This window comes from Carcharodon carcharias, chromosome 17 (assembly GCF_017639515.1).
Source record: "Carcharodon carcharias isolate sCarCar2 chromosome 17, sCarCar2.pri, whole genome shotgun sequence".
Taxonomy (NCBI): domain Eukaryota; kingdom Metazoa; phylum Chordata; class Chondrichthyes; order Lamniformes; family Lamnidae; genus Carcharodon; species Carcharodon carcharias.
In genome coordinates this window covers 16,222,241-16,236,175 of record NC_054483.1, presented here as the reverse complement: position 1 = coordinate 16,236,175, position 13,935 = coordinate 16,222,241, and the positions used below count along the sequence as shown (strand labels likewise).

General features: G+C 42.4%; 1 protein-coding gene across 2 annotated transcripts in view; it reads right to left on the bottom strand.

Moving 5' to 3' along the window:
• Positions 1 to 13,935, bottom strand: part of gnsb (glucosamine (N-acetyl)-6-sulfatase (Sanfilippo disease IIID), b) — a 40,463-nt gene that overhangs the window by 11,627 nt on the left and 14,901 nt on the right. For both annotated transcript variants that reach the window (XM_041210412.1, XM_041210411.1), the window contains 2 exons: positions 12,698 to 12,865; positions 12,008 to 12,090 (listed from right to left, as the gene is read on the bottom strand). In XM_041210412.1, the coding sequence (XP_041066346.1) occupies positions 12,008 to 12,090; positions 12,698 to 12,865 (251 nt within the window). The remainder of the gene's footprint in view (positions 1 to 12,007; positions 12,091 to 12,697; positions 12,866 to 13,935) is intronic.

The window sequence follows — 13,935 nt, the reverse complement described above, 5'->3', positions numbered from 1 at the left end:
CAAAACGTGAGAAACACCTGGCCTACCTATCTAATCCTATTTACCGGCTTGTTATATCCTGAAACAACCCTAGCAAATTGGGATGAAACATTTAAGTTTTGAAGAGAGGTTACTCACTTTTAAAAATTTACGTTTTAAAAAAACTTTTGAATTTTTCTTATAAACTAATATTGGTCATAAATCAAAGAGTTTATTAAAACATCAGGTTATTTTACATGGGGCTTGGCCCATAGCCTTGAAAAGGTTATGACGTGCCAAGTGTTCATCCAAGTACTTTTTAAAGGATGTGAGGCAACCCGCCTTCACCACCCTCCCAGGCAGCGCATTCCAGACCATCACCACCCTCTGGGTAAAAAAGTTTTTCCTCACATCCCCCCTAAACCTCCTGCCCTGACCTTGAATTTATGTCCCCTCATGACTGGCACTTCAACTAATGGGAATAGCTGCTCCCTATCCATGCACCTCAATCTTGTACACCTCGATCAAGTCACCCCTCAGTTTTCTCTGCTCCAACGAAAACAACCCACGTCTATCCAACCTCTCTTCAAAACTTAAATGTTTCATCCCAATTTGCTAGGGTTCTTTAAGGATATAACAAGCAGAGTTGATAAAGGGGAACCAGTAGATGTAGCGCTTTTGGACTTCCAGAAGGCATTTGATAAGGTGCTAAATAAAACATCATTGCACAAGACAGGAGCGCACCGTATTGGGGGTAATGTATTAACATGGAATGAGGGTTGGTTAACGCACAGAAGAGAATGTTGGGATCAATGGGTCTTTTTCAGGTTGGAAAGACATAACTAGTGGAGTGCCACAAGGATCAGTTTGAGGGTCTCAATTATTTATTACCTATATTAATGACTTGGAGGAGCGTGCAGAGTGTAATGTATCCAGATTTGCTGACAATGCAAAAAATAAGCGGGAGGGCATTTTGTGATCAGGACATGAGGAATCTGCAAGGGGATATAGATAGGTTGAGTGAGTGGGCAAAAACTTGGCAGTTGGAGTTTAATGTAGGGAAGTGTGAGGTCATGAACTTTGGTAGAAAGATCAAAAGGCAGTCTATTATTTAAATGGACAGAGACTCCACAAAGGTGCAGCATAAAGGAATCTGGGTGTACTTGTACATGAAACACAAAGTTAGCATGCAGATGCAGCAAGTAATTAAGAAGGCAAATGGAATTTTGGCCTGTATTGCAATGGGATTGGAGTTTAAAAATAGGCAAGTCTTTTTACAACTGTACAAGGTGTTGGTGAGGCTGCACCTGGAGTACTGTGTACGTTTTGATCCTTGTCTTTAAGAAAGGATATACTGGCATTGGAGGCAGCTCAAAAAGAGAATCACCAGGCTGATTTCTGGGATGAAGGGGTTGACTTATCAAGAACAGCTAAACAGATTAGGCCTTTATTCATTAGAGTTTAGAAGAATGAGGGGTGATCTTATAGAAACGTACAAGATTCTGAAGGGGCTTGACAGGCTAGATGTTGAGAAAATGTTTCCACTAGGCGGGGAATCTTGAACTAGGGGACATAGTTACAGAATAAAGGGATACTCATTTAAAACTAAGGTGCAAAATAATTTCTCCTCTCAGAGGGTAGTGAATGTCTGGAATTGTTTACCGCAGAGAGTTGTGGAGGGTAGATCACAAAGTATTTAAAGAGGAGGTAGATAGATTTTTGAAATAATCAGAGAGTTGAAGGCTATGAGGAGCTGGCACGAAGGAGTTGAGGCCTGGGGCAGATCAGCCATATCTTATTGGATGGCGGGCAGGCTTGAGGGGACAAGTGGCCCTATCTTGCTCCTATTTCTTATGTTTTCATGTTCTAAGGTTAAAAAAAGGTTCTCCAACTCGACACATCAGTGATGTCATAAATCAAATCCTCGTCTACTTGACAACAGTGACATGTCTGCTCTTCACGGGAGTGTCACAAAACCAACTTAAAAGCATTTTTCTTGCCTTGCAGGTTTAATATACAATATAGGTGGCTTTGTTTTCTGCTTGAAATGTGCTTCATGAGAACACGTGCATATGCCATCCATGGTACACTGGCAAGTCAAATTTCTCACACAAGCCAACTGCAGTAGCAAAGCATTGCAGCAATGTCATAGAATTGTAGAGCGTGTCCACCATCTAGTTCATGGTTCATAGTAATATTTTGGAAGTAACTTTTACTTTGTTAAATACATGATAACTGAAAGCCTAATTAAGAAACTGACAAACAACCCTAACGTAAATGCAAATTGAACAAGTCCAAGTTAATTACAGCTCAAAGGGTTGAATGTGTTCTTATGAGGTCAGAGTTAAGAGGGTCAAAGCCCAGGGGGCCTTCATTTAGCTGGGAGGCTTCAGACACCAAGTCTGAGGAGAATCTCCCTGACTTCATTCCGAATTCAAATTTTTCATACGGACGTCAAGGTTTGGTTTAGAAACTAAAAAGTTTAATTGACATAAATATCAATTGGACATCTCAACGAACCCCTGTTACTCCAGGCATGAGTGATTCAGGGTGGAGCTCTGGAAAGTTGTCCATGGAAATTTTTCAGAAGAAGTTCTTTGGGGTTGGAGATACGAGCACCCAAGTCAGCAGGTGTCAGCCCTGAGTTCAGCAGGCACAGAGTCGTCCAAGAGCTGAAAAATAGCCTTGGGTCTACATCCATCAGAAGTCAAAGGTTTTGTGAGGTGGAGGCAGTAAGCCACAGTGCAGTGTAGCTCACACTTGATCTAGGGGTGTGCACAGATGCAAGATGCTTAAGGAATGGTGGAGGCTTGTTTAGCTGGAAGCCAGTGGACAGACCCCAAGAAAATGCATACTTCTGAAGATAGCAGAAACATTGGGCTGAATCAGCAGTGCCTCCTGCTGGCCTGGGGCACATTGTCTACTCATGCCACCCAATATGATGAGAAGACCAAAAATCAGTTGCACGACATCTGGAAACCAGTTTGCAACCGTCCGCTCAGCCCACCAATGTCAGGCCATGTTTCCCACCATTGGACGCCGGGAATCTCACTGTAATACATCTGCATATCATTTTAAGCCCAGCCCACCAGAATTGCTCTCTCCCCTGCCCCTCACCCCCAAATAATCCTTCCACGTTAGCATGATTGCACACTGATGTTTCACAATAGCATACAAAACACGTGCACTTGGCAGGCTGCACTTTGAGGGGAACTCGGAAGGGAGTACACAGTAACGTTGTGCATTAGCTGGGTCGCCTGTTGGACTTCAAGGTTCACGCACGTTGGGTTGGGCAGCAGAGCTGCCCTGCGATTGAAGGTAACGCACAAGCCACAAGCATGGGGGGGGGGGGCGTGGTTTGGGCAAGGGAAGTGGCCAAGCTCGAGAATATCATGAACCAGTGACATATCCTCTTGGCGCACAACTTTTGGTTTTCAATTCAAAGTTTTAAAGTGACAAAACTGTCCAGGGAATTAGCACTGACCAATTCACCTGACATAACTTTATATTTTTATCCAAAAAAGTAGGCTTTGTTCACAGAAGATTTATACTTTGTGTTGGGAGATAAATATTTTCTCATTTTAAATTGAAATGAAGGTTAGAAACATTGAGCATGGAACATATAATAGGAGAGCAAAGTACTACAGATACTGAAAATTTGAAATCAGAGTCACAAACTTTATAGTGAAGGAAACCATTTGGTCCATCCAGTCTGCATTGCCTGTCTGAAACAGCATTTTACCTAGTCCCACTCCCCTGCTTTAACCCTATAACCTTACACACTCTCTTTTCAGATAGAAATACAATACAATTCCCTTGTGAATACCTCGATTGAACCTGCCACCACCACCTTCTCAGGAAGTTTGTTCCAGACTCCCAACTACCCTGAGGGTGAAAATTTTTTCCTCATTGTTATGACTAATGCAGTTGGTAAAGCAGAGTCATTTAAAAATGCCCAGAGGGAAACTCTAAACAATTGTCATAACCTATAATTTTAAATGTCATGTTTGAGATGTGACTCTAAACTCAAGAATCAGACCATTAGTTCGATGTTTTACATGAACTAAATGAAGCATTTTATTAATTTACATAGGCTAAAATATATACACATGGCTACAAATTACTACTACCATAACTTTTAAATTTCCAAGCTAATCTCCATTAAGGCAACAGCAACCCACAGACTTAACCAGACATCAGGCAAAGTATTTTCACCTTCCGATTTCAAAATGAGGTTCCTTTCACTGTGGAGCCAGTTGGAGGCTTGCAGCTGCCTTTTGATCTTCTATTGCCTCTGCTCTGCACACCCGAAAACTACTGAAGTTATACCTACCAGCCCCATTGAATGTTAAGTCTCCTTGTAACAACAACTTCTTTGAACCTACAAGCCCCTTTCACAATACCAATTTTATTCGTAATATAAACCTATTTCTTGGTAGCTGCTAGGAAGGCATCAATTTTCACCCCACTTCTTGAATGCTCTATTCGAAAAAATGCAAATGCACGCTATCTCTCTTACATATCAAAACTGGTACATAGCAAAGCGCCCAGACTAGCTGACTTTAATCCAGTTAAGACACACCCGCAGACTAAACCGCTATTTTAAAAGAAAAATATTTTCCAAAATATAAACACTAATAGCTTCATGACATTCACCTCATTTTCACTCCTTTTGCCCATTATTTTGAAGCTGCGCCCTCTGGTTCTCTATGCTCTCTCTGGTAGGAACTGCTTTCACTATTTACCTGTCCATACCTCTCAGGATCTTGAACACCTCTATCAAGTTCCCTCACAGCCTCCTTTTCTTCAAGGAAAACAGTCCCAACCTCTCCAATCTATCCTCATAGCTACAATTCTTCATTCTGGGTATCATTCTTGTTAATCCCCTCTGTACTTTCCAATGCCTTCACACCTTTCCTCAAGTACAGCACCCAGAACTGGACACAGTGCTCCAGATGAGGCCTAACTAGTGTCTGATGCAAGTTCACTGTGACCTCCTTACTCGTGTACTCAATGCCCCTATTAATAAAGCCTAAGATATTATATGCTGTTTTAAATGCCTCTCATCATGCCTTGCCATCTTCAATGGCTTATGTACAGGTACAGCAAGGCCCCTCTGTTCTTTCACCTCCTTTATAGTTTCTCCCTTTCTTTTATACTCTCTCTCAATATTCTTCCTGCCAAAATGAATCACCTCACTTCTCTGCATTGAGCTTCATCTGCCACTTGTCCGCCCAATCCACCAACATATTTATGTCCTTTTGAAGTTCATGACTATTCTCAAATTGAGGTTTCCAATTTTCATGTCATTTGCAAATTTTGAAATCATGTCCCAAACACCACACTCTAAGTTATTAATACATATCAGGAAGAGCAAGGTTCCCAACAATGACCCCTGGGGAACTCCACTACAAACCTTCTTCTAGTCTGACAGCCAACCATTTATCACTGATATAAGACCATAGGACATAGGGGCAGAAATTAGGCCATTTGGCCCATCGAGTCTGCTCCACCATTCAATCATGGCTGATAAGTTTTTCAACCCCATTCTCCCACCTTCTCCCCGTAACCTTTGATCCCCTTACCAATCAAGAACCTATCTTGGTCTTAAATACACTCAATGACCTGGCCTCCACAGCCTTCTGTGGCAATGAATTCCATAGATTCACCACTCTCTGGCTAAAGAGGTTTCTCCTCATCTCTGTTCTAAAAGGTCTTCCCTTTACTCTGAGGCTGTGCCCTCGGGTCCTAGTCTCTCCTATTAATAGAAACATCTTCCCCACGTCCATTCTATCCAGGCCTTTCAGTATTCTATAAGTTTCAATCAGATCCCCCCTCATTCTTCTAAACTCTATCGAGTATAGAACCAGAGTCCTCAAAAGTTCCTCATATGTTAAGCCTTTCATTCCTGGAATCATTCTCGTGAACCTCCTCTGGACCCTCTCCAGGGCCAGCACATCCTTCCTGAGATACGGGGCCCAAAATTGCTCACAATATTCTAAATGTGGTCTGAACAGAGCCTTATAAAGCCAAAGCAGCACATCCCTGCTTTTATATTCTAGTCCTCTCGAAATAAATGCCAACATTGCATTTGCCTTCCTAACTACCGACTCAACCTACAAGTTGACTTTAAGAGAATCCTGGACTAGGACTCCCAAGTCCCTTTGCACTCCAGATTTCTGAATTCTCTCCCCATTTAGAAAATAGTCTATGCCTCTATTCTTCCTACCAAAGTGCATGACCTCACACTTCCCCACATTGTATTCCATTTGCCACTTCTTTGCCCATTCTCCTGACCTGTCTAAATCCTTCTGCAGCCTCCCCGTTGCCTCAATACTACCTGTTCCTCCACCAATCTTTGTATCATCTACAAACTTAGCCAGGATGCCCTCAGTTCCTTCATCTAGATCATTAATGTATAAAGTGAAAAGTTGTGGTCCCAACACTGACCCTTGCGGAACTCCACTAGTCACCGGCTGCCATCCTGAGAAGGACCCCCTTATCCCCACTCTCTGCCTCCTGCCAGACAGCCCATCTTCTATCCAGGCTAGTACCTTGCCTCTAACACCATGGGCTCTTATCTTATCGAGCAGCCTCCTGTGCGGCACCTTGTCAAAGGCCTTCTGGAAGACTAAGTAGATAACATCCATTGGCTCTCCTTTGACTAACCTGCTCAGTACCTCCTCAAAGAATTCTAACAGAGTTGTCAGGCAAGACTTCCCCTTGATGAAACCATGCTGACTTTGCCCTATTTTACCATGCACTTCCAAGTATTCTGAAATCTCATCCTTAATAATGGACTCTAAAATCTTACCAACGACCAAGGTCAGGCTAATCGGTCTGTAATTTCCTGTCTTTTGCCTCATTCCCTTCTTAAACAGGGGGGGTTACATTAGTGATTTTCCAGTCCTCTGGGACCCTCCCTGACTCCAGTGATTCCTGAAAGATCACCACTAACGCCTCCAGTATCTCTTTAATTATCTCCGTCAGAACTCTGGGGTGTAATCCATCTGGTCTAGGTGATTTATCCACCTTCAGACCTTTCAGTTTTCCTAGCACCTTCTCCTTGGTGATGGCCACCATACTCACCTCTGCCCCCCGACTCTCTTGAACTTTGGGAATGTTACTCATGTCTTCCACCGTGAAGACTGACGCAAAGTACCTATTCAGTTCCTCTGCCATTTCTTTGTTCCCCATTATTACTTCTCCAGCATCATTTTCCAGCGGCCCAATGTCCACTTTTGCCTCTCGCTTACCCTTTATATATCTAAAAAAAACTCTTGCAATCTTCTTTTATATTACTGGCTTGTTTACCCTCATATTTAATCTTTTCCCTCCTTATTTCTTTTTTAGTTGTCCTCTGTTGGTCTTTGTAGGCTTCCCAATCCCCTGGTTTCCCACTGCTCTTCGCTGCATTGTATGCTTTCTCTTTAGCTTTTATGCTGTCCCTGACTTCCCTTGTCAGCCATGGTTGCCTCGTCCTCCCTTTAGTATGCTTCTTCTTCCTAGGGATGAATTTTTGCTGTGTCTCCCAAATTACTCCCAGAAACTCCTGCCATTGCTGTTCCACTGTCTTTCCTGCTAGGCTCATTTCCCAGTCAATTCTGGCCAGCTCCTCTCTCATGCCTCTGTAGTTACCTTTTTTCAACTGTAATACCGTTACATCTGATTCCAGCTTTTTCCTCTCAAATTGCAGGGTAAATTCTATCATATTATGGTCACTTCCTCCTAAGGGTTTCTTCACCTTAAGCTCCCTTATCAAATCTGCCTCATTACACATCACTAAATCTAGAATTGCCTGTTGCCTAGAGGGCTCCACCACAAGCTGCTCCTAAAAGCCATCTCATAGACATTCCACAAATTCCTTTTCTTGGAATCCATTACTGATGTTTCCTGTCACTCAGCCGATGTCTTATCCAAGTGCCTACTTTCCCTTTTATTCCATGACCTCGAATTTTACTCAAGTCTGTTGTGTGGCACTATCAAATACCTTTTGAAAATCTATAAACACCACATCAACAGCATTGCCTTTATCAACCTTCTGTGTCAGCTCCTCAAACTAGTTAGTTAAACACTATTTTCCTTTAATGAATCTATGCTGGTTTCCCTTAATTATCCTGCACTTGTCTAAGTGACAATTGTTTTTTCCGAGAATATAGTTTCCAGAAATTACTCTGCCACTGAAATCAACTGACTGGTCTGTCATTGCCAGCTTTATCCTTGCACCCCTTTTTGAACAAGGGTGTAACATTCACAATTCCCAGTCCTCTGGCATCACTCATGTTTCAGGAAGACTGGGAGATTATCACTCGTGCCTCTGCAATTTCCACTCACTTACCTCAGTACCCTTGGATGCATCTCATCTGGTCCTGGTATTTTAGCTAAAGTTACCTTAAGTAAAGATATCCTAAAACTTCCTCCTTCTCAATTGTAAATTCTTCTCGTGTACCAGTTATCTCCTCTCTCACCTTGGATTGGGTAGCATCTTCTTCCTTTATAAAGACAGATGCAAAGTACTCATTTAATACCTCCGCTATTTCTCTTGCCTCCACATGCAAGTCACCTTTATCATCACTAATTGGCTGTACTCTTTCTTTTACCACCCTTTTATTAATTCTATGCCTATACAAGACCTTGGGATTCCCTTTTTGTTAGCTGCCAGTCTCTCTTCATGCTCTCCTTGCATTAGTTTTTTCACTTACCCTCTGGTCCTTCTATATTCAGCCTGAGTCTACACTGTATTTTCTACCTGGCGACTGTCTTATGCACACTTCTTCCTTTGCAGCAAATAAAATTTCAAATAAAAAATATGAAACAGAAAATGCTGGAAATACTCAGCAAGTTAGGTAGCATCTGTGGAGTGAGAAACAGAGTTAACACTTCAGGTGCACAATCTGCACTAGTTCTGATGAAGGATCACTGACCTCTGTTTGTTTCTGCACAGATGCCACCAGACCGGCTGAGCATTTTCAACAGTTGCTGTTTCTACTGGAACAAAAATAACCCCAATTGCCAGCCCTCCAAAGAATCAGACTCTCTGCGAACCCCTCATTCCCCTTCAGCAAGAAACCCAGCATCAGCTGCCTGAGATCTGGTTTGACACAACATTAAACATGAAAAGCAAAAAAAAAGTCAAAGCAATAAATTGGTAATTTAAAAGTAATTAATAAAAATGACCATTAAAGAACTGTCAAGCAACAGAACTAACTGATAAGATCATGTTTTGCCTTTTGCTTAAGAAGCAGAGCTAGAGAGAAACAGACTAGGCCTCAAGTGTTGGTCATCAGAGAAGGGGGAGATGTCTGGGGCAGGGATAAGTACTGAACAACAATGGGCTTATATTCACTGGCCTCAGTGGAATTCATATGAAGATGGGGGTCAGTAACAGATTGTCTTTTAGCCTCTGTGGATAGGTTTTGTTTAGGGAGGGAGAACAGGGTGGTAGTGTGCGCACGTGCAACAAACAGCCTGTGTGTCCATTTTTGTGTCCAGCTCACTCCCAGTTTCAGAGTGCTGCTTACACACCGTCTCTCACATCCCCCTCACCTCCCCCTTCAGAGTTTTTAGTAACTGCAACTTTCCTTTTTATTCAATTAAATAGTTTCCTTATCTCTTGGATACTGTTATACGGTTTTCTGAATTATGCATCAAACAGATTTCCTCTTGACCTGTTTACTGGGATTCCAAACGGGGGAAGGAGGGGAACGCACTCTCATACTGAAGTCGCCAACCCACCATACCAATGCTGTCTCCCTCCATAAACCTTGCCTACCTTGTCTTCTGAAAGTTGGAAATTTTCCAATCACCATGGCTGCTATACTGCCTGTGTTAAATAGTGTACCCATATATTCTAAACTCAATCCGGGGATATGCAACCTTAAACTCATTCACATCAGAGGTCATGGAGTGGACTCTGGGACAGCTGCAGCTCCAATTGCCCAAGTTAACCTGTTTAGTGCTCACCAGCAGCCTCATTACTCAGACATTGTGGCTCTGGGGCCAGCTGCTCTTCCAACAAATTTCACAGGACAATTGTGCGTGATCCAGGAACTGTCCAGGGATGGTGTTGGGGACTGAGGAGGTTGGAGGGTGGTGGGGAGGGGGTGTAGAGCATGCACACTGTCTGGGATGGGGGCAATGGAGTGGGAAGGTCTTTCTGGGTGTAAAGCTGGAGCATTAGGCACTTTGCCCTACCTTATGTAGTGGTCTGAAATGATGCTCCAACAGAACAGCTCTCAAAAGGAGATACAACACAAGTTAACAGAGGAGGGCTGAGGTAACTGGCCCATCCCTACTTGGCCAATGGTTGTTGTGGTTAGAGCAACAGTATACTGTCAGTCAACCAGGGTGCTGGACATGCTGGTTTGGGCTGCTTTGGACATGAAGCATTTTGACCCAGCAGCCCGGATCCTCTGGAAGTATGGGCCCCAGTGATTAACGCAGTCTGCACCCTTCTCTGCTGAGCCTTGTCTACTGGACCCCTGATCAGATGACACAACCCACACACAGCCCACCTCTCCCCTCACCTACCTGTTTAGCTGCCACCCTACCTCATCACACGCTCAGAATGTAATTTTATGCTAGCAGGTTTTTATGGAATTGCTCCATCCCCACTGAGATGGAGCTGTAAAATTCCACCCTTAGTTCTCTCTGTAGCTTCTCAAAATGTCTTCGAGACATTTAAGGTTACCAGAATACAGCAGGTAGTGCTATATGAAAAGGAGTGGGACTTGGCTTCTCCCAACACTCCTGCATTCCCAAGGAAGGACTCCTGAAGAGGTAGGCTCCACATTTCTCAGGAGGTCCAGCTGAGAAGCTAAGTGAATAGGAGCAGAGTGGCAATCGCCATCGGATTGTCACTCCTTGTAAGATTTGGGCTAATGTTTGTTTAGTACTGACTGCTTTACTTGTTTCCCGAATAGTAAAATTCATGTTTTGAATCATGGAATCTAGTGGTGTAGTTTCTCTCAGTTAATCACTGGGTGTTCAAATTTCTCTTTAAACATTAATGGTCTCCAACAGCTACTAACAAATGGTACAGAACAGAAGGAGGCTACTCAGTCCATTGTGTCTGTTCTGGCTCTTGCAAAGAGCTATTCAATTAATCCCATTTCATGTTGCCATTTTCTTCTCTGTAATTAGATTTAAACTCTGCTACAAACAACTTAAGTTCTGCATTACAACACAGTGTCCTCAAACCATTGAAATCTCAGGTTAAACTCAAACGTGATATCAAGTCAACAGCACAATAACTGCATTAGTACAGATGCTCTGGGCCACCCTGGTCAATTATGTAAACAACTTACTCAAGTATTGTTGCATTCTTACATACAAGTCAAATTCATTATTTCCCTAATAATGAAATACAGGACCTACTTTCCTTACTTGTCATTTCATTTGGAGTTTGTACCCCACTGCACTGCTCACAACTCAGGAGTTGAGCAACAATTTTTTTTGTGACAAAATACCTAAAACCACATTTTGACAAACTGGTCAAATTTGCTACAAACTCTTTTTTTTTTTAATTTGGCAAAGCTTAGTGATCAACTCCGAAGCCATTCAAAAGAAAAAAAGTTTAATATTGAAATTTCATCCGCAGCCAGGCTGTTGCAGCTTTAATAACTATTCACAATTTAAACCTATAATGAAGCTAATGACGCAATAGAACATGCCACTTGCAGAGGCAATCTCTCTTCATCTGCAAGATCAGAAAAAACTGTCAACTGCTCAAGTGAGTTGAAAGTGCCCCACTCCCAGGCTCGAGTCAAAGAGTTAATTTTGTTGATACTTGTTTATTATGGGGCCCTGAACACCACTGAGACATCCAACAATCACCTCTCGCCACTATCCTGACCCCTCCCCACCCCCCACACTCTCCTGGCCGCTCCCCATTACCCCCCACCCTCTCAGAATGATCTGCAACCCCTAGAAATTATTTCTATCCCGTTTGTCTCGACAGAATTTAAACTTGAATCCTGAAGGGGAAAAAAAAATACATCACCCAGTCTACAGCAGGCTTAGACTTTGAAAAGTGAGTACATCCTAGTACCTCCTTCTAAAAACATTGTCCAGGAATTCAATAGAAGTGTTCTTCATAGGCGTTTTTGGTTGTCGGAGCAGCCAGTGTTTGTCCTGTGGGAGAATAAAAATCATTGTAACTGCAACAGCTGCTGTCACATTTGCACCAGATTCTTGCTTCCAATTAACAGCCCAATCACGTGAACATGATTTTGGGTCCTAGAATTTACCTAGTGTATTTGCTAAACTAATACAAAAAGCCATTTATTTTAGAAATCAAGAGTTTCCTCTGCACAGACAATGCCCTGAGTCAGCTACACTTCTAGCACATGCAGAAGCTTTTTAAAATTAGATATTAAGTGCTGAAATGACACATACTGGTGTTGGAACCATCACCACTGTTGGCTGCTGACACCACCTAGTGGAGATTACTGCTAATTCTGATGCCAGCTGGTTTCACAAGCAAAATGAATTTAAGAAAAAAAAGTGAAACACAGATTATTAAGCATCTGACAGAAGTCAGGACAATGACCTAGGTTTATAGAGTTTCCGCCCACAATTTGCTTCTAAAAGAATGACTGCTGACGTTTAATTCTCCTAATTGACACTTTCAAAGCCCAAAATTTTGAAACCTCTTAATTCTCACCTTAACTCTCTGCTCTAAAGATCTTGCAGCTGACTCACATGAAACTTTACTTCATTGTGCATGGGCTCTACTCACCTTCCCGTGAACATTGAAACTTCCATGACGTGGGGCTTTGGTGACGTTATAAGACTTGCTGTACCGTGGAGCTACAGTCCAGGGAGAATGGCAGGCTGGAGTGGACAGCATCATGAAAAATGGAACCCTGTGCTTCTTGGACTGCAGAAACTCGACGGAGCGGTTCGCCTGGACAAAAAGTAGAGAGGTGGTCAGATAGTCAATTTGCACAAGCGGACCACTTTCTACTTCAGAAAACTGATGAGGGAAAACAGTCAATAGAAACCAAAAGTGCTGGAAACACTGAGGTCAGGCAACATCACTGTGGAAAAATGGGTTGACAGGTTTAACCATGACTTTTCCTCTCAAACCTGAGGGGTTAACTCAACCTTGCTCTCAGCACATACAATGCCTAACCTGCTGCATCAGATTTCTAGCATCTGCAGTATTTTGCTATATTGAACTCTTCCTATAGGAGGAGCCTCCACTAATTATACCATTGCAAACCGTATATTCTGGCCATACAGAGGCAAAGCCTTTATGCTGTAAGCATTGTTAATATGCTTCAAGTATCAAAAGATGCATGCTAACAACTAATTATTTTACCCTTAAAAAAATCAATTTCAACATGTACACTTGAAGCATTCACACCCAAGGCAGCACAATAAGGAACTGGCTAAAGATGGAAAGCCACCTTTCAGTGCTCAAAAAATATTGGATACCCAGCTTGCAGTCTGCAACACTGTCAGCCATTTTTCCTTTCTGGTGACCATTTGAGATTGACTAGATCCCGTGGGAAGGATCCCAGAGCAGCTTTACCCAGATAGCAAAGTGTGCCAGTAAGGCTGAATGGCAATTCTTGCCTTACCTACCGAAAACAAGATTATTTAATTGACTCAATTTTAAACAGCACTGACACCATCATTTTGCAATTCAGAACACAAGGAGCTGAACTATCATATTTTTATAGCTGACAGCACAAAGATAAAGATGCGAACAGCTCATTCGACTTGAAAGGAGCTTTAGCAAAGCACACATCTTTCCCAATATTCTGGCAAATATTCAGTGAAAACATTTCCTCCAAGCAACAGTGGATTTGTAAGGTTGCACATTGTACAAAGGTTCCAGAAGTTGAGCTGCTTGTTCTATTGTCAGACTTTAACAATAAAATTCTGCAGCGGCTATGATATATTCTCAGCATTAACACCATCAGACCATTTTTTACACTGACTTAACAGACTTCGAGTAAATGTGTCTTA